This window comes from Hippocampus comes, unplaced genomic scaffold (genome assembly GCF_001891065.2).
Source record: "Hippocampus comes isolate QL1 unplaced genomic scaffold, H_comes_QL1_v1.1 scaffold317, whole genome shotgun sequence".
In the NCBI taxonomy this organism is placed as follows: domain Eukaryota; kingdom Metazoa; phylum Chordata; class Actinopteri; order Syngnathiformes; family Syngnathidae; genus Hippocampus; species Hippocampus comes.
Genome location: NW_017805531.1, coordinates 1315340 through 1339973, shown reverse-complemented (window position 1 = coordinate 1339973; position 24634 = coordinate 1315340). Strand labels below are relative to the sequence as shown.

General features: G+C 44.0%; 4 protein-coding genes and 1 long non-coding RNA gene across 10 annotated transcripts; 2 read left to right on the top strand and 3 right to left on the bottom strand.

Annotated features, from left to right (window-relative positions):
- Window positions 1-5: 5 nt before the first annotated feature.
- Window positions 6-8125, top strand: znf644a (zinc finger protein 644a). Its single transcript, XM_019877837.1, has 7 exons — window positions 6-139; window positions 222-326; window positions 1614-4038; window positions 4851-5420; window positions 5777-5902; window positions 6342-6444; window positions 7263-8125. Exons 3-7 carry the CDS (start codon window positions 1617-1619, stop codon window positions 7465-7467), a joined length of 3426 nt encoding a protein of 1141 aa, XP_019733396.1. The 5' UTR covers window positions 6-139; window positions 222-326; window positions 1614-1616; the 3' UTR covers window positions 7468-8125.
- LOC109520542 (uncharacterized) lies at window positions 2008-7013 on the bottom strand. The gene is made up of 3 exons (XR_002169197.1): window positions 6790-7013; window positions 5257-5511; window positions 2008-2108 (listed from the first exon to the last, which is right to left on the bottom strand). It is a non-coding gene; the product is annotated as an uncharacterized LOC109520542 (long non-coding RNA).
- On the bottom strand, window positions 8034-13332 carry LOC109520541 (uncharacterized). Its single transcript, XM_019877838.1, has 11 exons — window positions 13157-13332; window positions 12729-12856; window positions 12161-12254; window positions 11041-11560; window positions 10813-10888; window positions 10459-10525; window positions 9650-9797; window positions 8996-9056; window positions 8652-8782; window positions 8470-8559; window positions 8034-8340 (listed from the first exon to the last, which is right to left on the bottom strand). Exons 1-11 carry the CDS (start codon window positions 13258-13260, stop codon window positions 8320-8322), a joined length of 1440 nt encoding a protein of 479 aa, XP_019733397.1. The 5' UTR covers window positions 13261-13332; the 3' UTR covers window positions 8034-8319.
- A 637-nt stretch (window positions 13333-13969) lies between these two features.
- On the bottom strand, window positions 13970-19641 carry lrrc8da (leucine rich repeat containing 8 VRAC subunit Da). Of its 4 annotated transcripts, none has more exons than XM_019877770.1 (2): window positions 19533-19641; window positions 13970-18386 (listed from the first exon to the last, which is right to left on the bottom strand). In XM_019877770.1, exon 2 carries the CDS (start codon window positions 18382-18384, stop codon window positions 15877-15879), a length of 2508 nt encoding a protein of 835 aa, XP_019733329.1. In that variant the 5' UTR covers window positions 18385-18386; window positions 19533-19641; the 3' UTR covers window positions 13970-15876. The 4 variants fall into 4 exon arrangements, with proteins under 4 accessions (XP_019733329.1, XP_019733331.1, XP_019733332.1 ...); XM_019877772.1 differs by lacking the exon at window positions 19533-19641 and adding an exon at window positions 19356-19519; XM_019877773.1 differs by lacking the exon at window positions 19533-19641 and adding an exon at window positions 18784-18861.
- Window positions 19642-19775: 134 nt separating this feature from the next.
- Window positions 19776-24254, top strand: gtf2b (general transcription factor IIB). Of its 3 annotated transcripts, none has more exons than XM_019877776.1 (7): window positions 19776-19944; window positions 21522-21634; window positions 22103-22236; window positions 22462-22608; window positions 22753-22882; window positions 23500-23781; window positions 23945-24254. In XM_019877776.1, exons 1-7 carry the CDS (start codon window positions 19868-19870, stop codon window positions 24076-24078), a joined length of 1017 nt encoding a protein of 338 aa, XP_019733335.1. In that variant the 5' UTR covers window positions 19776-19867; the 3' UTR covers window positions 24079-24254. The 3 variants fall into 3 exon arrangements, with proteins under 3 accessions (XP_019733335.1, XP_019733336.1, XP_019733337.1); XM_019877777.1 differs by having other exon boundaries at window positions 19808-19948; XM_019877778.1 differs by lacking the exon at window positions 19776-19944 and adding an exon at window positions 20606-20705.
- The last annotated feature ends 380 nt before the right edge of the window (window positions 24255-24634 follow it).

The window sequence follows — 24634 nt, the reverse complement described above, 5'->3', positions numbered from 1 at the left end:
ACAAACCATTCGTACGTCTCGCAGGGGTGCACGCACTGACTCGTAGTATTGCGTGACTAAATTAAACGCGACGGTAATTCCACTCACTTTTATTCAGATTTTCTAAGTACGTTTCCCACTGGTATAAACGCCAAGAATGGTGAGTGTGTTGGCTTTATTGCCTGGCAGACAGACGTATTCACGACGACCCAATTTTCAAAAAATGATCTGTGCCACACCAGACCACCACGGAAAATGGCGACTGTGAAGTAGATGGAAGACGAAAGTCAGAAATTATCAAATGCACGATATTCCTCGTCTCCAATCTCCATCCACACCTTTGAGGGGTAATGTGTGCCTGTTTTTTTTTGTCTCCCAACATTCCCGCGTTACCCGTGTCGAATGTGGCGAGTGGTGTTTTGTCATTAGCTCTAGTTTAGCCTAGGTAATGAGGTTTTGGGGGGGTTGGGAGGGGGTATGGAGCAGCCTTGTTGGAAATGGTCTGCAGCTCATTGCCAAGCAGCATCCAACAATACATACGAATATTACAGCTAAAGATGACGTGTCTTCTAAGAAACAAAACAATGCGAATCAGCCAAGCTGTTCTGGAGACGTATCTCATCAACATTATGAGCCGGTATACATGTATAAACTACTGTGACGCAAGTTTCAATTTTACACATAATTCACAGGCGTTTAGCGAGATAAATTAATGTAATTTAGCCCTTCACAATTTTGTCTGGAACTTTTCATCGTTTTTTTTTTTTTTTTTTTTTGCCTCACTGAGTTGTTATGACACATTTATTGCCCATCAATTCCCATACCTCTCTGGCTCCTACCTTGTGTTCTTTAGAAAATGGTTACAATTAAATATTCAAGCCATGGTCATTTATGCTGTATTAGCTTGTAGGCTGGCTTTTAAAACATTAAAACAGCTGATGTTGGACCAGTAACTCTTCAATAACCTGATTTCATTTCTGCCCAGAGACATCAGTACTGTACTTGGTTGTAAAAAAAAAAAAAGTTCATTTAAGTCAGTGTTTCCCAACCTTTATTGAGCAAAGACTATGGAAAACAAAAACAAACATCAGAAAAAAAATGTCATAAAGGCTACATTGACATTGCAAATTATGATGCTCAAATGTGTTTTTCTTTTGTTAAATTAAAATCTTTGTTTGTCGTTCACATTACAGATACAAATGCTACTTTTAATCTGAACCGATTGCATCCATGAAAATGATGCATGCGCACAAATCACAATATCGAGTCACGCCTCCACGCAAACATATAAAACAACACAAAAGTCTGCTTTCATGAAGGATTACAGAAATCAGAGAATAATTACTGCTGAGAGGCTGAAATAAATGATAAAACATTTATGCAATAATTTAAACATTTGTAGATTAAATTGATAATTGAGTAGTTGTTGATTATTCGATTAATTTTAACGCCTCTAACTTGTGACATACAGGTTTTAAAATCGCCCTAAAGCGTCAAATCAGTAATCGGCCAAGGAGCGACGGGCTTACAGGCAATTTGAAAGAAATCTGTCAGGAATTGTTCATGGAATAGCATCGATGTTGTCACGATTTAAAAAAATTCTGAATTTATTTGACGTATTTTACTTCCTTTAGGTCATGGCAACTGAAATGTCATGTCTGTCTGGTGTCGATGGAGATGACAAAGATGCAGATCCTGACATCGCTGCCCTCATCCTTCTGCAAGACTCTGTGAAAATGACAGAAGACTCAACCGCTTGCAATGAATCTTTTTTCACACCTTCCCGCAAGCAGTCCGGTGTCCTGGATGTTCTGTCCAACGCTGAGATGTTGTCTCCAGTCGGCTTGGGAAATGGACTGTCTTTCCACGAGGCGACTCAGGACGATGAGTTCCACAGCGTGACCATGGAGAAAGAGGAGGAAAAAAGCATCACCCAGTTAAAAACCGTGCATGAAATTGACACTGCTGGAATTTGGGGCTTCGATCGAGAATCACCTGAGGAATCCTCTGTTGACTTGAGTAGTAGCAGTGAGCTCAAGTGGGACCCTAGTCGAGAGCTCGTGCACTTTGTGTGGGAGAATCACGACCATGATTCCTCTGGTGACAAGCCGAAAAAGGAAGTGCATCCTCTCAATAGCCAGAGCAGAAGAAAACGGAAAATGGATCTGGTGACCATGGCGGATCCCTCAGAGGACCCTTGCCCTGGTTTGACTCACAAGTTATCCGAGAATTTTTCCGACAAAGGCCACGTGGACTCCATTTCTCTGAACGTCCGACAGTCGAGGACTTTCTCCAAGCTGCACGCATCCCAGGCGGAGAATGTTCCCAGTTATCCCAATGGAGCCATGAAAGCTATCAAGCAAGTTCTCTGCGGCGCAACTGGGAGACATTCCCAAGAGGACAACCCGAGTCGTGACCTTTCGACCTCGAAGGGGGCGCTCACGCTTAATTCCCATTCTGAAGAGAAAGCGTCATGTTATTCCTGCTCAAAATGTCAGCTCACTTTCCAGAGGCGCTCTCATTTGCAACGCCATCTGAAAAGTCACGACGACCCGCCAAATCATTTGCCAAAGACGTTTATCTGCCGAGAATGCGGAGAGTCTTTCAGTCAAAGTACCGTACTCATCGAGCACGTCAACATGCACCATGAAAAACGATCGGCGCTACCCGACAACCTGAGAGAATGGACGGAGGACGATGCAAAGCTTTTCTGCCCTCAGTGCTCGTTCAGAACGAGCTGCCCCAACGCGTTCGTTCAGCATGCAAAAACCCACGCGAAAGAAAAGAAAAACTTTAAATGCGACAAATGCAACTTCAGGGCGGTGAGTTGGCACGATCTCCGGGGTCACATCATCCTGCACTCGCAACAAGCGGTTCGAAAGCAAACCCGGTCCAATCAATACGATATCTTCTCTTGTAACATTTGTCCTTACAAAGCTTTGAGCAAAACCATTTTTAAAAATCACCTCTGGCGCCGCCACCAGCTGGATTTGAAGGAATACGAAATCGAGCAGTTTGGAAACATAAGCGAGCGACCGGCCGGAGAGCGTCGCCTTCCTCCTTACGCGGCCGTAGAAGACGCGGAGTTGACGTCGGAAATCATGATCAAGGGTCAGGTCTCGTCCAAACGAGCTTCACCCGCACAGTCAAACGACATTTCAGATTTATTCCAAAGTCATGAGATCAAGAGAGGTTTCAAGTCCCAACTCACTCAATCCAAATTGGACAAATCCATTAACGTTTTGCTCTCTCGACAAAAGCGCGTTCAGAATAGCGCCGAACAGAGGAAGTCTGCTCACGATACAACCAATGGGAAGAAAGATTACGAACAGGTAACACCCGATCGGGAAGACGTGATTTTTCCTCCAAACGGCCTCTCGGGGTCCTCCTACGAGGCCGACAGAGTTCCGAACAGAAACAGTTTGCCCAAGCGCACCCCATATCAATCGCCCGTTAAGAAGTCTCCATCCAAAAGAAAGATGTCCACACCGTACCGCAACACCTCTGACCAAGAGTCATGCTTCGTCTCGCCAAAACCTTTGCCGAGCCCGACGGGGCTAAACCAAGGAGACCCGCAAGAAGACAAAAAAGACATTCCCCATGTTAAAGAAGAAGACGATCTTGAAAAGGGTGTCCGTCAAGAAGATCACAACGTCATCTATACGTACAGCAGACGAATGTCAATACGTGGTGCCCTGCAGGCATCGAAGCGGCTCTTTGAGAAAGTGAAGAATGAGGAGCGGGACGCGAGCGAGCCGACGATAAAGGAAGAATGCGTTGAAACCGAAGTATTCCAAGAAACCTTTGATTCGCGCCCGATGCCGTCGGTTGAGTCCTGTGCGGGTGAAATGCCAAAGTTGGACTCGGACTGCAAGAACTGTCCGTACTGCCCGGCCGTCTTCCAGTCGGGAGTGGGCTTGTCCAATCACGTGAGAGGACATCTTCATCGAGTCGGACTGACCTACACGGCGCGCCACGTTCTGACTCCCGAGAAAGTGGCTTGTGAAGACAGGCCGAAAATTCGACGGAAGATTACGGCGTTCCGGAAAATGAAAAAAGGTATTTCCCATGTATTCTGTTGGGTTGATTCAATGACAAAATGTAATGATGAAAAACCAAAGACTTTACTCCTGCTCTATCAAATGTTGTGGGCGTGTCCACTGAAGAAGCCACGCCCTCCTCAACTGCCAATAAAATACCACGGCCATGAAGCGAAATATAGATGCCACCTTATCTAGCATCTTTTTTTGTGCTACGGGTAGACCAAACGCGAGTTGAGCATTTCTGCCAGCACGTCTCCATATTTAGTCACTGCGGGTTGATCGGGCGCAGTCGTGGATGAAGCGCAAATTTTGTGTCGTCGCCCCTTTTACGCGGACTTGCGAATGTGGCGCCGATAATGTACACACTGTTTCACGCGGGGGCAGCACAAGACCAAGCAGACACACGCAGTATTGCGAAATCTCGGGACAATATCATTGCGATCTAGAGGTACACAACACAGCTAGCTTCCAATCGCTAGCAGGACCGAGCCAATAAGTAGCAAGCTTGGAGAATGGGGAGCCAGATAGTTAGCACATCTGGAGAGTGTATCGACTTGTTTACAGCTGACAAAGTGTCAGTCAAAATAGCATTTAGCAGCCTTTTTTTTTTTTTTTGTCGTCATCGGAGGAGGAGCCCGTCCTTCTGCGTGAAGCAACCCCCCATATAGTTTCCCCGTGAACAAAAGCACGTGGAGCAAGCATTATGCTTCCGCAATAACTATTGTCCTCAGTCTATGCACGTGTTCATAAATGATGTGTCAAGTATTTAGGAACACATATTTATATTGTTGGGTCTTTTAACGGTTGCCATTTGTCGTCTTGTTGCAGTGTTGCAGTTGCCGCCCGATTCCGAGGAGACCGAGACCGATATCCACTCCTGTCCGTTATGTGGGGACATATTTGACAATAGGAAAGGACAGTCCAACCACATACGCGGTCACCTCAAAAAGATCGGCCGAGCCCATTTGTCAAAGAACAAGTCCCCATTAATTGTACTCAAGGAATTGATGCGCAACAAGAAGGAGTACTCGAGGGCCGTCGACATTCTAGGAAAGAGACGGAATCATTTCCATTACGGAGCTAATCATTTCACGCCATCCGCTTTTGGATTCCCCCAAGATGACTCCGACTCAAGCGCCGACGTGAAACCACTCATGCCTCCATTTTCAGTTTGGGAAACGGACTCTGACAGAAAGCAACCACTGACAAAGGTCGAGGAAGAGGATATACTCACGGACACGAGCGCGTTAATAGGAATTCTGAAGAAGAGAAAGTGCCAGGAAGACAGCAAACCCAAGTCAGCGGTGCCCATATCAAGGTACTCGGTTGCCGTCTCCTCCAATGCTGAACAAAGTTCAGGACCGAGAGTCGCGTCTTCGCTGCCGATGGCGATATCAGGCAAGTAAACGCCACAATGAAAATCCTCATTGCCTCCATTTTCAAGCATGCGTGCAACAGCTCGATTTTTCACATCACATCAAGGTTTTTCCTGCAGTGAAAAAAAAAGAATATAGCGAGCCCATTAAGGAGATATGTTTTCAAAAGGAATAGAAAAGTCAAGTCAGAAAACATGGTCCAATACAGATCCCTGAAAAAAATTTAATGCATGAAGTCTTTGTCATTTGTGACATTCCACCCTTGCCAAGTATGACTCATCACCATATTTCCCAAATAAAATGGAGCATTTCTATTTTGCAAAAAGTGAATTGTCGCGGTTTAGCTGCGTCGTTGATCCGCGCCTGTGCCTTTTACAGAGAAAGGGGAATTCAACCGCAAGGTGTGCGTCCACTGCAAAGCAACTTTCCACAGTGGCGTCAGCCTGTCGAACCACCTGCGGGCGTGCGTCAAACGGAAAAGAATCGCCTTGCTCGAGGGAAGCGGTAAGCACTAATTGATGGACCGTCGGTCTAAATTTATCTTCAAAGTCTACATGCGTCAAATAAATATCAATGATAAAACAGGAAGGGCAGTATGGTTGCATTGAATTCGTGCCAGGAAGAATCGGACAACGGCAAAATTAATTGAACTGAATAAAGCTGATACTTGATTTTACATTCAGCCAACCGCTATTAAATAAGATTAAGAAATACAATAAAAGAATTACTCACCCTTGGATGAAGTCTCACGAGATTCCTGAAGTCGAGTTACATCGAGCAGGATGACGCTTTGAGATCCCAAGTTTCGAGGAATTATTTTTTTTCCGGATCATTCTGGAGTGAGTTGCTTTAAAAAGGCACTTTGAAATCCATCCAAAATTCACGAGCCTGCCTACTCTTGTCCTTTTTTTAAAATGTCTTAACGTTAAATGGTTTCTTTCAGAGTTTGACTGTAAAACGAGGAGGCAGCGTTTAAGGCCCAGCTCAAAGAAGAAGGTGCTTCCGTTCACGCAAACTCCGGAGGAAACCTACCGACTCACATGCAGGTAAATGTATTTGTTCGTAAAGGTACTATTCTTTGTCTTCGTGGGGGCCAGGACAGGGTTTTCTGTTCAAGGACCACATTTGAGTCGGAGGGGCCAGGTCATTAGTAGGTGAGGTATATTTTTTTATCATCATTAAAATGTGGATGTATAGTAAGTTTTAAAAAAATGTGGATGTAAAGATGTATTGATGTTGGCTTTTCAGTTTGTCGTCTTCAATTCACATTCATTCCTATTTACCTTGAGCATTCTAATCGCTTAGCAGGCATCCATGTTTTTGTCATACCGGAACATGAACTACTTCCTGGTTCCATGTCTGAGAATAATGGGAAATGTAGTCCTACTCACCTCATGCTCCAGTTAGGCCCAACGCAAGATGAGCGTTTCTGTTGGCTCCTTTCTAAGGTTAGAATGTGGGTGGGACTGCCAGGTAAATGACTCAGCCAGCTTCCAATAGATGCCCGGGACAGTGCAAAAAGCGTTGAATGATAACATTGACTTGTTTACAACTGTTGAATTGTCAACCAAGATAGCATTTAGCATTAGCCAAAGTAATAGCGCAACCACCAGATTGACTAGCGATGTTCAAAGATTCGCTCCCAAGAGTGAGATATGAGACACTCCCGATATTTCCCTTTTTAATTAGATAAATTAATTTAAAAAATGAATAAATACATTTCAAGTCAACAAATATCAGAAAAGAGTCCTTCTAATACCAATTGCAAAAATATTACAGGACTCTTGATCATGTAAGTTGTCAGATTTAAAAATGGAGCTGCTGATGTGGTTTTTTTTTTGTTTTTTTTTTTTTGTGGTTGCAGGTTCTGCGACCTGGTCTTCCAGGGTCCCCTGTCTGTCCAAGAGGACTGGGTCAAGCATTTACAGAGACACATAATGAACACCGGTGTTCCCCACACTGGGCTGGCCATGGTGGAGGTCACTTCGCTACCCGCCACCGACTTGGCGTCATGCGTCAAGACGGACCCGGAGAGCTCGCACCCGATCGCCGCACATGATGCCTCCTAAAGACAACAGGCACCTTTTTTGGGGGGGGTGGGGGTAAGGGGGGGTAGATTTTCACTAGACCGTATGTGTATGTACATTTTTCACTTTTTTTAGTCAAACAAGTACTTGCCAAAAGTACACTTGTCTTTAAGAACGTCACTTAACGCCAATTATTTTGGATCTTGCCCTTTTCTGTTTTCTCTTCCACCATTTTGGAGTACACTTCCAAAACGGGACAGTTTTGTTTCATGCAGTGCGTGTCTTTTCAAGACAACTTTTACCTCAATCTTTTTTCAACATTTGAGAGCACCTCTACTGTATCAATTTATAAAATATGAAGAGAAAAAAAAAAGCGTTGTTTTCTACTCCAACCTTAAAAATCCAGCGTCACTTTTTTATGGAACGGAATTTGAGTATTTCAACAATCTGGAAATTCTAAAGTGACAGGAAGAAAATGCTTTATTTTTTATTTTTTTAAAAAGTACTTCAGTTACTGTTTCTAATTGAACCAAGTTAAAATTTCTTAAGGAACATCCAGTTGCTGTTCACACACATGACACATCGTTGATGATATTTAGTGATGAAACAGTTTTTAAATAATTTAATTTTCAAATGTACTATATCACAAATACAAGGTTTAAAACAGTTGTGTTCTAAATAAAAAAAATGCACAAGTGGACTTTACCTCATTGATGGTATTTTTTTTTTCTCATCGAGGTTGGCTCAGGCAGATGAAAAGCAATCTGTGATTTAATTCTACAGCTCTGACTATGCAAAAGCACTGACGTGTGTGGTTATGATGACAGGGAAGTGAGTCTGTTGTTAACTTTTGGCGAATAGCACCAGGTGTAGTTTATCTTTCAAGGGATGTTTTCATTCGAATTGGCTGAAACCCTGAGAAAAAAATAGACAAACAAAAAAAACAGATGAGTTAGGTTGGTAAGAAAATTGCAGTGAGGAAACATGAATGAGTGCACATCAATGGATTTGGATAATGTGACTAATTAATATTTTAAAAAATACCTTCACGAAATTTTCAAACTGAGGCTCCAACTCTTTCATGATGGTATCCGCTTTGGCAAGTGAAGCGTGTCGCTGTTGCGCTTCAAATTCCTTCAAGAAATCAACAAAATCGGCAGCATTTGATGAGCAAAACTTTACATTCAGCAATCGGGTCCCAAGATGAAGACGGATTGTTTAGTTACTTTGTTGTTGGAGAGGTGTTCCGGAGAGGTGATGTGATTCTGCACAGCCACCGCCGCCGTGGATACCAGCACCTGGCACGCCGCGCAGTGGAACAATGACACCTTTGTCATGTGGTCATTCTCCTGCAGAGCTGACCAGGGAAAAGAAAAAAAAACTATTGGAAGGATGTGGGAAATTATCCAACAGCAATTATTTGGTATGGAAATCATGTATTTACGACTAATAGCATATCTTTGTTCGTCGATCTATGACTGATATTTGTTACTTTTTGGTTGAGTGCCGTGTCGTTGGGGAAACACTGGTTTGAAAGTAGGGTATTTAATCCTGCCAAGTTCATTCATACCTTGAAGAGTGCTGTAATCAATGGCTCGGCTGCACTTGATGCTTTTATACAGCATAACGTCCTGCGAATATATATTAGAAAAAAAAAAAGACGGAAAATGAAATACAGACACTAAATGGTGAGAACACTGACAGGTAACAGCATTACGAACAACTTGCATCGATATACCGTATTTTCCACACTAAAAGGCGCACTGGATTATGAGGCGCACCTTGAATGAATGGACTATTTTGTAATTTTTTTCATACATTGGGCGCGCCGCATTATAAGACGCAATCCACAATGCATCCACTAGATGGAGCGACGCTCAAAGAAACGCCAACAGAACGATCAGATGTCAGTAAAACTTATTTAATAAAGCAGCGACACAGCTCACTTAACCAAAAGCAAGTTATAACGTTGAACTCTCTTGCCGCTGCTCTATTCCCGTGTTCAACTACGTAACCGATCGCCTTAAGTTTGAACTCTGTGTTGTCAGCATGTCTGGAGCAAGGAGCCATTTCGGGGTCGAAATATTAACGTAATGACCTTACACAAGGCGTATCGGATTTTAAGGCGCGCTGTGAGCTTTAAAGAAAATGGAAGGCTTTTGGGTGTGCCTTTTTGTGCGGAAAATACGGTAATGACAGTTAACGGCGCGAATGACTCCAACACCTGCAGGAAGGCGATGGTCATATCATCGTAGTTATTTTGCTCCTGGATGTGCTCCATGGTGTCCCAGTGAATTTTGCTTTGCAGATGTTTCTCCAGCTCCTGCCCATTGCTGACTTCAACATCACACAGGTCACAGTTGATGGTGATCCTGCAAAAGACAATATTGTCAAGCAAAATATTACAAGGTGTTTGTGAAACCGCCTTGTCCTGTTGGGAGACATTTTCCATTAAAAAAAAAAAATAGAGGGAAATAGATGAGGCCGGGAGTAGTGTGGGATGTTCTACTTGTAGGTTTTGCTGATAAAGTAACAGCTGTATTGATTTAGTTGGTTCAAAATAATCACAGTAGCAAGGTTAATTCCGTTAGTCCATCTGTGGCATTTCCCACTGCATGCCAACTTGAAGCAGGAACACTTGTGAGTAATTTGGGAGATCTTCTAGATATCTGCTGACTTACACGTGGCTAATTCAGGTCGGGCAGTATACATACAAGTACAAGAGAAAACAAAAACTGCCAATTTTACTGCGGCAAAGAAAGAAATGTGCGGTCAACAGCATAAGGTCAGAAGGAAGCAAAACTGCCTGTGCTGCAACAACAAGAATATGTTGCGTTTTGGGCATGAGCGGAGCAGATCTCAATACTGATTCAAATGCATCAAGGAATCTGATTAACTCTTTAACACGGAGTCCATCAAACGAACGGTGTGTCAGAATGAAGCAAAGAATAGACGAGTACACGCAATTGAGAACATCGACAAGCAAGCCACGTCTTTGGCTTCACACAATGGAGAAATGTTGGTGTTACTCACTGGTCCATTTGTACAGATTTTCGCATTTGTCTTTTTGTTCTCGGCATCTTTGTATTGTGCTCTGGTTCTGCAATGGAGAAAAAAAATGGTCACAATGTTTGGGACGTCAATGGTGCAGTGCATCACACGAGTCTTCAATTAAATTTTATTTTGGTCAAGGAAATGTCAGCTCTATGTTCACAGATGTGAAAATGAAGCTTAGCAAGAAGAGAACACGGTCCCTACTATGAAACATGGAGGAGGCTCTGTTAGGTTCTGGGGCTGCTATGCTACATCAGGCACAGGGTGTATTGAATGTGTGCAGGTGATATTATGTATGGCATGCTTTTTCGTAAAGATAAAACTGGTATTCACCTGCTTCTAAGGGGTCCTCCTTAATTTCATAGTCGTGCTGCAACGGGGGCGAGGATAATCTAACACGAGGGATCATCTGCGGGGGTGGAAACAAGGCATTTGGTTTTGACAATCCTTGTGTTATCAGCACTTTCAAGCGTAAAACGGGGTGCGCGAAAAAGGGCAGAGCCATGTTTGGGCATAAAGGTTCACTGATTTTGACTAATTGGCAGGACTTCTTTACCATACCGGGCTTCTGTAGTCAGGTGTGCTCATCTTTTCTCCGTTGGTCCTCTTTCCTCCGTGAGGCGGAGCATATCGTAGGCTAGATGAGCCGTCACTACGGCTGTCGGGACTGAAAGATCTTCGACTACGTCCGTATTGCAGGAACTCCGTTAATTTCATGTCCGGGCTGGAGGACTGTCGCTCAGACAGCCGACAACGACCCAGATTGCTCTCGGGGCCGAAGTCATGTACGTCGAAGGCTCGGTCCGACATCCACGAGGGAGAATCACGGCCGCTTCTGTCCGGAGACATACGTTGCCATTCGAGGTTACCGTTCTGCTCGCGTGGGGAGCTTTGCCAGTCAAGGTTGTCGTCCTGCTCGGTGGGGGAGCGTTGCCACTCAGGGTTGTCATCCTGCTCGGGGAGGGAGCGTTGCCACTCGGGGTTGTCATCCTGCTCGGGCGGGGAGTCACAGCTTATCTCGCAGAAGTTGACTTTGGGAAAGTCTTCCATAGGAGGATCGATAGGGTCGTAAATATCAGTCCTGAAGGTGACAAAGGGAGGATGTTTTGCTTTGAATTGCGAGCAAAATTTTGAAATGCCAGCACAGTAAGAAGTGAACTCAACTCACTTCACAACGAGCTGCTGTTTGGCAGACAGTGAATACATCTTTCAAAAAAAAAAAAAAAGGCATCAGGATGTGTCTCGCCCCTCTGAGTTAAAATTTCGAAACTATGAAGTACATGTTGTGCATTTAAAACAGCAACATAGTTTTGGCTTAATAAAGTGTAATTAGCGTCATGCTAACCAACAATGCAAAACAAACAGGTTAAGAAATTGCTTCAGTGTTGCAGCGGGACAACAGATCTATGAACACATCCGGTGGCGCAACACATGTAGACAGACAATATAACTATGCTCCAATGCATATATTCTTTATCCCTTGCGAAAAATGACACATTTTTGTTTGTTTGTTTGTTGTTTTTTTTTTTACAGCATCTTACTGAGTCAGTTGTGAAATGTTGGGCGCATTTGATAACCCCCAGGTGACCAAGAAGGCACAGTACAATATCCATCATATACACGTGAGCACCCCGTGTGTGTGTGTGTATTTATATTGGTCTAATGAACGTGTGGATCTGACCTTTCATCACTGCTCTGCCTCTGTGATGCCTCTTCAGGATTTTCTGGCTCGATGAGTTTGAAAGAAGACTTCCATTTACCGGCAGTTGATTGCACTACAAGTCAAATTAAACGAGAAAGTATTATCTTGACTCAGTGACATTAATTGTGGTAACTGCAATCTTCTGATTGCAGACCCGACGGTAAACAACAACTTAAGGTCACTTTTATGGCATCTTTTTAAGCACAGTCAACATCCATTCATTATCCGAGCCGCTGATCCTCACGAGGTTCGCGGGCGTGCCGGAACCTATCCCAGATGTCTTTGGGGAGTCACAGGGCACACAGAGACAAACAACCACTCACACTCACATCGAGGGACAATTTAGAATGTTCCATGAAGCCACTATGTTTTTGGAATGCGGGAGGAAACTGGAGTACCCGGAAATGGATCTCGTAGTGTGCTTTATTAATTTACCTTGAGCAGTTTCTGTGTGGCCGCGAACTCTGCACTTCAACACTTTGAACTTGTTGAGACATTTCTCATGTGCTGGCCTGACACCACAACAAAAGTCATTTTGAATGTTTACCTGGCTGAGTCTGAGGCTGAGCAGCCCTTGCCCCTGTCACCACAGCAGATGACGCGATTGTGCCCTTGGGCTCGGCTTTGTGTCTCGTTGGAATATGCATCATGCTTGCTCTTAAGTCCTCGGGCACTCTGACAAGTGGTAGAGTTAAAACAATAAGCGACATACCACAATAATGGGGTAAATGTACGAGGCTCAGCACGGCTTGTCGTTTTGTCAACGCTAAGTACAACTCGTATCAAGCTAGCAGCACAGCTTTTTGGCTTTAGCCACACAACTCCAGACATGAACGCAAAATTCCTCCACTGTGGTTTCATCATGTCAGTTAAACAAGAAATGAACATACTAGTGGGTACGTCATGTTTTTGGGTTTTGCCCATAACAAAACATAGGCTAGCCCACTGCTAACTGTTACTCGAGTACAAAATTACCTGCTCCTCCGTTGTTGTTCACTGAACCAGCTAACTCCTTTCCGAGTCCCCGTAGCTGCTAACTGTGAAGTGTTGCTATAAGTAACGTTTTTGTCGGGGTTCATGGTTTGATTTGTTTTTTTGACAAAAGAAATACAAATGAGCGAGTGTGGACTGAAGTGGCCACCCCCCCAAGTTTCCCCTAATTAACCAGTAGGTGGTGCTACAGTACGTTTGATTCGTAATAACGTACAGTCGGTCCTCGGGTTACGACGGAGTACCGTTTCTGCGGCGTATACTGCACTGTAATAACTGTCAGTATATATTAAAAAAAAGTTGAATTTTCAAAGTGGGTGTATTCATTGATGTTGGACACAGTAGTATCTCTCAAGAGCCACAGCAAATTGAAAAGATTTGTGTTTCACCAGGAAAAAAAAAGGTTTCACGCTTTTTTTCATTGTTTTTTGTTAACCAGCAGTACATGGTTTGTTTTAACCTAAAACACTGATTTCTGTCCAAACGTGGATCAAATGGACTTTTAGTGAAACATATCAAGCAGAACAGTGACGTTCACACTCATGTTTTTTTTTTCTCTTTTGTGACACCTCAAAACTGTGATGGAGGAGCATTTGATGGCAAAATACACATTAATCCACCTTAAATCATGCTGGAGCACGCTAGCTCGATCTGAACTACAGTTTCTTTGTGACACAATGTTCCTAATTCACTCCATGAAGTGTCATCTTGTCTCGCTATCACGATACTTTAGACGGTGAAATTATTATCTACTATCTCTAAAATTCTTAGACTTCAAATGATGACCTACGACACGAATTTATCCTTTCATTGTTTTTTTATTGAGCCATAAAAGCTGTGAACATTTGAGCACAGGACACTGAGGTGATACAGCAACTCCGGATGAATACATTCATCGAGAGTATACCACAAAAAAAATACATGGGGGGGGGGGCAAACAGCTTTGATGTGAATGTAGAATAAGATGTCAAAGTAGAAGACGTGTACATGATGACATTTCAAAGCATGGTGAAAACGTGTTTAAGGTGTTGCCCGTCTAGGAAAACAGAATCTGAGAACATTCATGAATTTCTTTATGCAAGTGAACTGTATATATCTAAAACATAGTGGATCAAGGTAAAATCGAGTGATTTAGTTTCTGGAATTGCTACTTTCTTTATGGCATTTGTCAACAAACACCACTAACAACGTTAGTCATGAAAGGAGCAGAAAGTATTCTTCAAGTAGTGAGCACAACGAACAAGGGACAAGGTGTGATTTTTTTGGAGGGGTGTGGGGGCTGTGAAGAATACAGTAAAGTAAAACCACTTGGAGAGAGAAAAAAACATTCCCCTATGCAAATTTTCATCCACACAATTGTTCCTGAGGGGCTAAAATACCAAAGATCAACATAAATTAAAAAAAAAAAAAAAACAGGTCTGGAATGATCAGAAATTGAAAATAGTTGATGCAAAACAAAGGTTTGATTAAATGACAGGTGTACACATTCATTCTGTTTAACAATGAGCAATTAAGATAAACCATGAACATCATCATGAAATAAAGCATTCATTGCCCAGCCCTTGGGTGTTTGGTGCTTTAAACATTTTGTCAAACTGGGTTTGCGAGCCAGTTTAGGTGTCCGCAAAATAATTTGCATCATTTACCCACCCCCCCCACCGACCCCCAAAAAACACCTGAATAAGGTTTATGGCAGGAATTAAGTCCCATTTTCTTCCAAGACAAGTTATATTTTTGAAATTCACTTGGTAAAATGTTTTTTTTTTGTTCCTTGTTAAACTGGAAAAATTGCCATATAAAAATCCATATTATGTGTTTGTAATCACTCATATCAATGCTATAATTACTTAGGATTTCCGTACAGTAGACTACATAGTACTCATCAGTCAAATGAAGACGTTTTGGAACACTACTAGGAACGCTCTTTATCATGTTATAGCTGTCGCATACTAATGACGTACCAGATCAACATCATATATTTTGGTGCCTCAACTTGAATTTCTTTTGTACCGAAAATCAGACAATAACCCACAAACTGAAAATCTTTTTTTTCCCTAGATGCATTGTGGGATACATCGATACATTCAGAACGCAAGTAAACAAGATGGTAACAAAGCACTACGTATGTCAGCATTAACGCTTCAAATCACTTCAACAGTGCCTTGAAAGCAAGAAGCCACAAGATGGTGAAAAAGCAATATTTTTATCACTTAGGCCTAAATGCGCGGGCACACAAAATCTGCACGTTAATGCACGATTGCTGAGCCTCGAATATGCGGTAGTTGAGACGGAACGGGACTAACTCCGAATGCAGCTTATAACTTTTTATTCTGAAAATTTCATCTTTATTCTTTTAAAGTGCCAGACATTCTTTTCTTGAGGGGCAACATGTCCTCCAAAGCCATGTCTTATTTAAAAAAAATAAAATAAAAATCTACATAGCTTTGGCGCCATCTTATAACATCTTTGGCCTACCGATTCTGTTGAAAGGAGGAGCTTTTTGTTTTGCCACCATCTTGTGTCATTCATCTGCAATTACAAACCATTCGGATCGGCATCAGTTACTCAGATTTTCGCAATCATGTATCAGAGGTTCACTGTCGGTGAAGTGGTAATGTTTACTTGGTGTGAGGAGTTTGAAAGGTTTTTTTGAGGGGGGGGGGGGAAATTCTGCCTGGACCTCAAAGATTTGTGAACCCCTCCAGCTATAAGACACTCGTACTGGCGATGTTGCTGTCTCGGCTGATGCTCTCCCTGATTTCCACAGGCAGAGTCATGTAGAGGTGATCCTCCACCAAGAACTCACTTCTGAGCAGCCGGCGGCAGTTGCCGAGCTGCGCGGGCAGCTTTTCCAGACTGTTGCCTTTCAGCTCCAGATGATTGAGCAGAACCAGCTCGCCCACGGCCTCCGACAGTTCCTGAAGGTCGTTGTGGCCCAGGCAAAGCACCCTCAGCTTGGTGCACTTGAACAGATTCTTGGGCAAGGTCTCCAGCTTGTTTGACGTGACGTCCAGGTGCAGCAGATCCAGCAGGAGACCGACATCTGGCGGGAGCGCCTGGATATAGTTGTGGGCCAAATCCAAGTATTGCAGTTTGGGGAGCTTGAACAATGCCGACGGCAGGGCCTGCAGCTTATTGTGCGAGAGGTGGAGAGCCTCCAGAGACTTGCCCTGGACGATGGAGGACGGGATCGCTGCAATTTTATTGTGCCACAATTTGAGACAGGTCAGCCTCTTGAGGTGCTGGAGGCTGACGATCTCCTCGATGGTGCGGATGTTGTTGGACTTCAGATCGAGCTCCTGCAGGTTGAGCAAGCTGAAAATCGCGTGGGGAATCTTCTCCAGCTCACAACTGTGCAATTCCAGATCAATGAGGTTGGTCATTTTTTTCAGAGTATTCAGTCCGAAGAGCTTTGTGCCGTCGTTGTGCACCATTAATTTCACCAGGTGCTGCGACACGTCGGTGAGGTTGGCGGGCAATTTCGGGAGGTTGCTCTTCAGGCACAATGTCTTTAAATGCCTCAAATCCCGCATGGATTCCAGACCAACCATCCTGTTGTTTTCGGAGCTCAGGTTGCCGATGATGTAAAGCTGTCGCAAATTCCTCAGCAGGAACACCCACGTCGGGATCTCGGCGACGTCGGTGAAACTGATGTGAAGGCTGTGAAGATGATCGCGGAGGAACGCAAACCCGGTCTGCTCCACCTTGGCGGGGCACTCGTAGAGGTGCAGTTCCCTCAGACTGGTCATCTGAGAGACGTTAGCCGTGAATCTGACTTCGGGAATCTTCTCCAGCTTGAGCACCTCCAAGTCGGTGAGGTCAAAGACCACATTCGGAAGCCCAAAGAGATTCTTAAGGTGCAACTCCTGCTGATCTTGCGCGTTCCGGGTCACGCACTTCCTCGCTTTCTTGAAGTTCCACTCGTGATTGAGGCTGATCTCCCTCAGCTTGTTCTCGCTCACCTCAGAGAGGAAGACGCCGAAGCGCTTGGAGTACAGCTGGTCGTATTGGTCCACCATGTGCAAGAGGAATGCAAAGTCATTTTTGACATCGGGAATGTCACTAAAGCTGCTCTCTTCCCTGACTTTCTCAAAGGAATACTCTTTCAGAGGTCCCCGAAATACCCAAAAGATGGAGTACAGACACACCATTCCGTACATTATCATGAGAGCGATGTAACAAATGAGCACTTTGTCTAACATGAAAGCCATGTTATGCGTACAGAAGAACTTTCCGTACCCGACCAGCGCTTTGACATCGGTCTCGCAGATGTGTATGAAATTAATTTTCACCAAAAAGCTCGATGTGTAGGACAGCATGGAAATGAATGTGGCCGTTTTGAAAATAGTCTGAGCTGCGTAAAACCTGTAGATGAAATCGTTGTCCTCCACGTGGGCCCGGAACTTGCGCACTTTCTCGAACAAGGCTTTGGCCTGCTCCCCATCCTTTTTATCCAAGATGGGCATCGTGGCCGTCGGGGCTTCGGCAATGGGATTATCTGCGGAGACCACACCTTCGAGCACCGGCGAGGTCGAGATGGAACTTGAACCTTGATCGTTGCCCTCTAAAGACGCATTCTGCTGCGCTAAGGAGGTGCCGCTCAACCTCTGCTTGTTCTTCTCTGACTCTTCGCAAGCCGTTTCAGACACGGCCTTAGTGGTCCAGGGAGATTCGAAGCAGCGACACAGAATCGAGACAAAGTGTTCTATTTTTGAGCTCGTCTTGGGAAATTTGAACCAGAAGTTGCTGCTGACCATAAGGATGATAGTGTTGATCAGGATGAGGTAGGGGAAGAATTTGGAATACCAGGGCAAGACAAGGTGGTAACACATTTGGTTGATGAACACATACTGCTGAAAATCCAAATTGGTCATGATTCCCAGTGCGTGAGGGTGATTAGGACATTTCTCTCTGCCCCTATCGGCACTTTGGTAGCGGGTCTGGACATTGTCATCAGCTTTCTCTGACATGTCTTTGGCGTTCATCGCGGCAGCTACTTGCTGTGCGCTCTCATTTCTGGAGTGCTCCTGTGAGTCCTCCATGAAAGGAAGGCAAGCGAGCTGGTCCTTGGTGATCTGCATGGTCATGGCAAAGAGGGCCAACATGAGCATGACCAGGCTCAGGTAGTCCATGAAGACATCCCACCATGGCTTCAAGATGCGGTATGTTGGATGGACATCATTTAAGGACGCAAACTCCGTCACTGTGAACATTACTGCAACAAGAGGGAGGAGAATCAATGAATCGCGTACTCGTTATGAGAAGACATAATTATTGAAGAAACTATATACTGTTTGATTTAGTCGTTGCAGGCTGTGCACGAAATCAATGGTGACTCAGCGTGAGATGTGAATTGGCCATTAAAAATGAATGCAGGATCAGAATTTGGGTGATTTGAGTGGCAATAAATCACAGCGTTGTCTCGTGTGTAAGAGTGTCACGGGAAGTCTGAATTACCTGGGAGGCCATCAAACACAACACAGACTCGTACATCGTCTATCAACAGTGAGTGTTGAGGTTAGTTAATTTAACCATGTCAACGTTGACCAAAAGCAGCCAAATTGGTACGATATCTATCTGGAACGTGTTAAATAGAAACCAAAGACACATACCCCCATTAGTTCGTTTCGTGGTAACAGTGGTTGCTGGTTGTTGCAAACAAGAGCGTTAAATGTGACGTCACGCCGCACTTTAATTAATGACGTACGCACACGTAATTTGTTCAGCGCATTTGGGACGAAGATGCGGGGTGTTTTTTGTATGCCGTCACATTATGAGCGCGACACGTCTTATATCACGCTTCTTTGTGTGTGCACGCATGTGGTCTGGGGGGGGGGGTGTAAAAACGACACAGTAATTGCAGTGTCTTCTTCTCAGTCTTGGATTCCAGACTTTTTTTGTGACGTCGATCATTTTTAGCAGTAAATGATCGTTATTGGTACCAAGAGAGCCAAGAAAATAGATTATTTTTTTCTGGTACTGAGATAACTTAAAACTGAAGGTGCTCAAATAAAACCAACGTTTGCGTGCACAAACTCATTCGCTGATGACAACACTTACGTGTACAGTGCCTTGTGACATAGTACATCCATGAGTTTATATTATTAAATAAGTAGAGGAACAATCTGTGTAAAGAACAGAATAGCTAGGGGTTTTTTCTTGTGATCAGGGAAGACTTCCCCACCTTTTTAGGATGAACTGGCTGACTTTTCCCTCTTGCGCTTAGACGCAAATGATGTCTGAAGTCAGGTTACTTGTTGACTTTGTTCTATAATGTAGTGTGTGCAGCAAAAAAATGTATACTTATTAACGAACAAGGACTAATGATTACAAATAGACTTAGACTGTATACATCACTTACTGCCGCTGCGGCTTTAAAGGACCCGGGTTATTCCTTCCTCAACCTGCGTTCGCGTTCCCCATTTCGCCAATTTTGCGGTTCACACGACATTTGTCGGCGAATGTGGGGAATACATCCATCAAGTGTTCGTTCCCCGGTGAGCAGAGCCCCGTAGAAGCCTGTTGGTCCCGGACAATGTGTGCAGACAAACAAAAGAAGAGGTTGGGGCAGGTGAATGAGAAACAAGAGAAGGCTGATCCAACATGGAAGCGCTGTTGTGCTTTGCTCTCCCTGTGATTGGACGATGAAAAGGAAGCTACTTCCTGAAGACGCCGCTTGCCTGCTAACTTTACCTCATGCGGCGTTCAAGTCAAAACGGGAAAAACAATGTCACACAGACACCGGCTAACAGTTCGAATACCAGCGGTTCTCTGTGAGTAAGTACCAAAGGTTCACGCAACGTTTAATCACAAGGTTCTCAAGGTTTAGTACAAATACCATCTTTGGAAATAATCACAGAATTAAATGTTCAGACTGTGAATACTGTTAGAGTGGCTCAGAGTAACAAAATTTCGTATAGTAACTCCTTAAACTGGGATTTTAATTGGATTGACAAATTCAAGAGATTTCTACCCAAACTGCATGGGGTGTAATTAATTTAGTCCAGTTATATATATATTCTTTAATTGTCATTTATTTAATTATGTTTTTTTTTCTTTTTTCCCTTTTTTCTGTTTTACTATTTGTTATCTACTTATTTTCCGTTTTGCTATGCTTTTTATTCCATATCTCGGACGAGCATGCAAAACGAACCCTGGTCTGTATAAAGTGGCCCAAGTTGAAACATTCTAGTTCGAAAACAGTAGTTATTACACAAGTACAGTATTATGAAATTTTCCACTGATTAATCGTTTTATGAGTAAATTAAGATACTTATTTGGGCATGTATACTTTCAGTAAAAAGGAAAATGAAATATAATTTCCTTACTTAACGTAAATTGTTTGTATTGGCTCAAGAATTTGCATGACCGATATCGACCGTCATTTTCTTTGGTTTTATCTGCGGTCATTTGTGCTCGTAGACTCGCCGTACCAAAAACGCCACGTGATCTAAAATCTATAAATACCAGTACCCCCGCACCAAGCGGTTTGTTTCTTTGACACCTATGCTTGTGCTATGGCGTCGACAAGCCGGTGAGTATGGCGCTCATTATTTGTCACAAATAACTCGACATTACTACCTTCGTTTGTGACACGCGGGCTATTTAAAGCTACAGAATACAAAGACACGACACAACCGCATTTTTAATCACCTTCGCGCCCGCGATGAGGTAGCATCTTGTTAGTTAGCATTGCGTGCTAGCTCGCCGGTCACAATGCCCACATGCTGTTTTTTCATTACCGTTTAGTTTGTAATCTAAGGCAAATTACTGATTATAATTTGTCACTAATGTTACGTTATAACCCCCCGTCCATGCCATATAATGTCAGCTCGCTAGCTGTGTGGCTAGCCCAGCATCTGCCCTCTTTCCCACTGACCGGCTTTGCGCAGTGTCATCACATTCATTGAAACATTTTTTGTTTTGTATTTAGGGTATGGGTGTCAAACTTTTTTTTTCCGAAGGCACGTCACATTGTACTTATCTATAATTAAACATGCGGGCACGCCTAAAATCACGGATCGCTACATACCTCGTTCAGTTACAGTAAGCGAACAAAACTGCCAACGTGTTGTCGATATTTGTATCTCGATGTAGGGTTCACATTTTTTAACACCACTCAAAGTGGCTGGTGACTAAATTTACCAAAATGCTACAAAACGCGAAGATTTAGAGTAAATATACAATAAATCGAATCGGTGATCAAGTAATGTTTTTTTTTTCTTCGAACCTTCTAATTGACACGGCGTATTTGCGACTTCCTTCAGTGAATGGGGCCTTTTGTGAAGTATGACCAAGTTCATTGAGTCATATTTTGGAATCTTTCTACTCATTCCTTTTACTTTCACAGTGGAGATGGATCGACCCTTCCCAGAGTTCAGTGTCCCAACCACCCCGATGCCATCCTGGTGGAGGACTACAGAGCAGGGGATATGATTTGCCCCGAGTGTGGCCTGGTCGTAGGTAAGCATAACTACACACGTTCATTTTGCAAAGGGGTCCGCAAGAGCCAAGCCAACATGTTAACTTCAGTCACTAATGTACAGTGGTCGCAAATCACTGGCATTTTTCCACACGATAGTATTTGTCCCAGTCCGTGCAGATGTTACTCAAGCAAGTATTGGGTAATAGATTGAACTGCAACACCGTAAAGCCATTTGAAGGGCTCACATTAAACTGCAATCTGAAGGTGACTTATTGCTACAGCCCATTTGTGACATACACGACGCAGTCTGTGATGCAACCTGCAAGTTAGAGCTGGAGCAGAAGGCAGCTCTATTTAATGAGCCTCCTGAGCACACGGACCTTAACCAAGAGGGAGATGATGATGATGATGATGCAAGGGACTGTGTGCGTGTGTGTGTGTTATCCAACAGGATTCCCCTTCAGAGTTTTTGTCCTAGTTGTGTCGTTTTTTTTTTTTCCCCTCAGGCGATCGTGTGATCGACGTAGGCTCCGAGTGGAGGACGTTTTCCAATGAGAAGGCTCTCAAAGATCCATCCAGAGTGGGAGACGCCCAGAACCCGCTGCTGAATGGAGGAGACCTCACCACCATGATCAGCAAGGTCAACTTGAAAATGATCACTTTTGACCCCGACAAAATATGTCTTTGTTATTACTATTAAGCCTTTTCTTTTTTTCAACACATGGTAGTTATGTGTAATTGATGTTCGGACTAGCAGGGGATCAATTTCCCTGTAAGGTGTCCCCACACCACAGTTCTCTTTGGTTGTGGAAGCAATGCACGCTGTAACAACATCGAAGTCGAAATGCTTTCTTTTCACCAACAGGGAACGGGCGCCGCGAGTTTTGACGAGTTTGGCAACTCCAAGTACCAGAACCGCCGCACCATGAGCAGCTCGGACCGCGCCATGCTCAACGCCTTCAAAGAGATCACCACTATGGCGGATCGAATCAACCTGCCAAGAAACATTATAGTAAGTGGACCGCTACAAAGATTTAGACACTAAAGCTATTGTGGTACAGTTTGGGAGACCTCAGTGTTCTACTCTCGCGGCTCCCAAAATTGTTTTGTGCGATGGACCGCTTTTCTTATATCTTCCATGCGTTTTCGCCCGCAGGATAGAACCAACAACCTATTCAAACAAGTTTATGAACAGAAGAGCCTGAAGGGCCGAGCGAACGACGCCATCGCATCGGCCTGCCTCTACATCGCCTGCAGACAAGAAGGTGTCCCCCGAACATTTAAAGGTCAGATCACAAGCGGCGCTCTTTACTACTTGCTTCGAATTGAGGATCCAAGTGTGAGCCACTCAAAGATTCTCGGGCAGGGGTGGGCAACTTAAACTATGGCGTGGGCCGTGATTTTTCATCAGTGCTCAACCAGATGTATGACAAGTTTTCACAGAAGTCACCTCAGTCTAAATGTTCATATTATTGAGGTACTTTACTACATATTTCCTGCATGTCATTCAAAATCCATAAAAAAGGTCTACTCACGTTGTAGATTAGGGCAGTATAAAACCTGGCATGAGTTCAGTTAGGCCATGTATGTCATCTAGTGGTGAATGGTGATATTACAACAGAAAAGAAATATTGTGCCCCCCCTGCTATTCCCCCCACGATTCGCGAAAAGCCACGTCTCATTGACAGTCACAGAAATGTATTGGAATTTGTTTTTGTAAGCCTCCACGATCCTCCCAAAAACCCAGATGAACTTCCAATATTTACAAAACTCACTGCCTGGTGACGGTCGGAAATAACACAGCTCGAGCAACATGAATGCAACTGCAGCCTTACAATATCACTTCACTGGTCCTGTCACAGTTTGATTATTATTATTTCTTTTTTTTTTGGTACCTCCACAGAAATCTGCGCCGTGTCCCGCATCTCCAAGAAGGAAATCGGCCGCTGTTTCAAACTGATCCTGAAGGCCCTGGAGACCAGCGTGGACCTCATCACCACCGGAGATTTCATGTCCCGCTTCTGCTCCAACCTGGGCCTGCCCAAGCAGGTGCAGATGGCCGCCACCTACATAGCCATGAAGGCCGTCGAGCTGGACCTGGTGCCCGGCAGGAGTCCCATCTCCGTGGCCGCCGCCGCCATCTACATGGCCTCGCAGGCCTCTGCTGAGAAGAAGACGCAGAAAGGTGACGCGCCGCTCGTGGCATCGTACCAGCCGTTCACAATTAGTGACAGGCAGAACAATGACATGCTCTTCCACTAGATAGCAGAATGCTCAATTGTTTTGACATTTTTGTTTGGTGATGTGCAATCTGACGGTCCACCGCTTATTTTCATGCGCAATTACAGAAATCGGGGACATCGCCGGTGTTGCAGATGTGACCATCCGACAGTCGTACCGACTCATCTACCCTCGCGCCGCAGAACTTTTCCCTGTGGACTTCAAATTCGACACACCTGTCGACAAGCTGCCCCAACTGTGAAAAAAATCTCCTTCGCCCCCACCCCACCAGCGGCACTACCGCGTCTGCTACTTCCACCATTGTTCTTCTTTTGTCGTTGGTTTTGTCCCGATGATTTCAAGCCTTTGTCAAGGCACCCTCACAGCAGAAAGATGGACACACATTCCAGTGATCACCAGAGAAGAACTCTCCTGACCGGATGGACATGTTCAAGTGGGGGAAATGCTTGCCATTTTAGGCTGCTTTCATACTGTATACAAACATTTTTCTAGGAAAATGAACTGCTTATATTTTGTTAGTTTGTTTGAACTGTAATTTAAAAAAATAAAAACTTTTCATTGGAGATGAGAGTACAGATTTGGTAAAGTCACTTTTCACACAATGTTGGTTAATTCACCAAATCCTGGAAATAATCCAACGAAACAGACTGTATCTTTGTTCAACCATCCGTGCCAACAACATATCACAGCGGGAACAATTCAATGCGTTTCCATGAGGTGGCAGAAGGTGCGATTAACCTGCGCCGTTCATACAACAAAATAAGGCTGCACTTCTCAACATTTTTTCGAATCAAAAT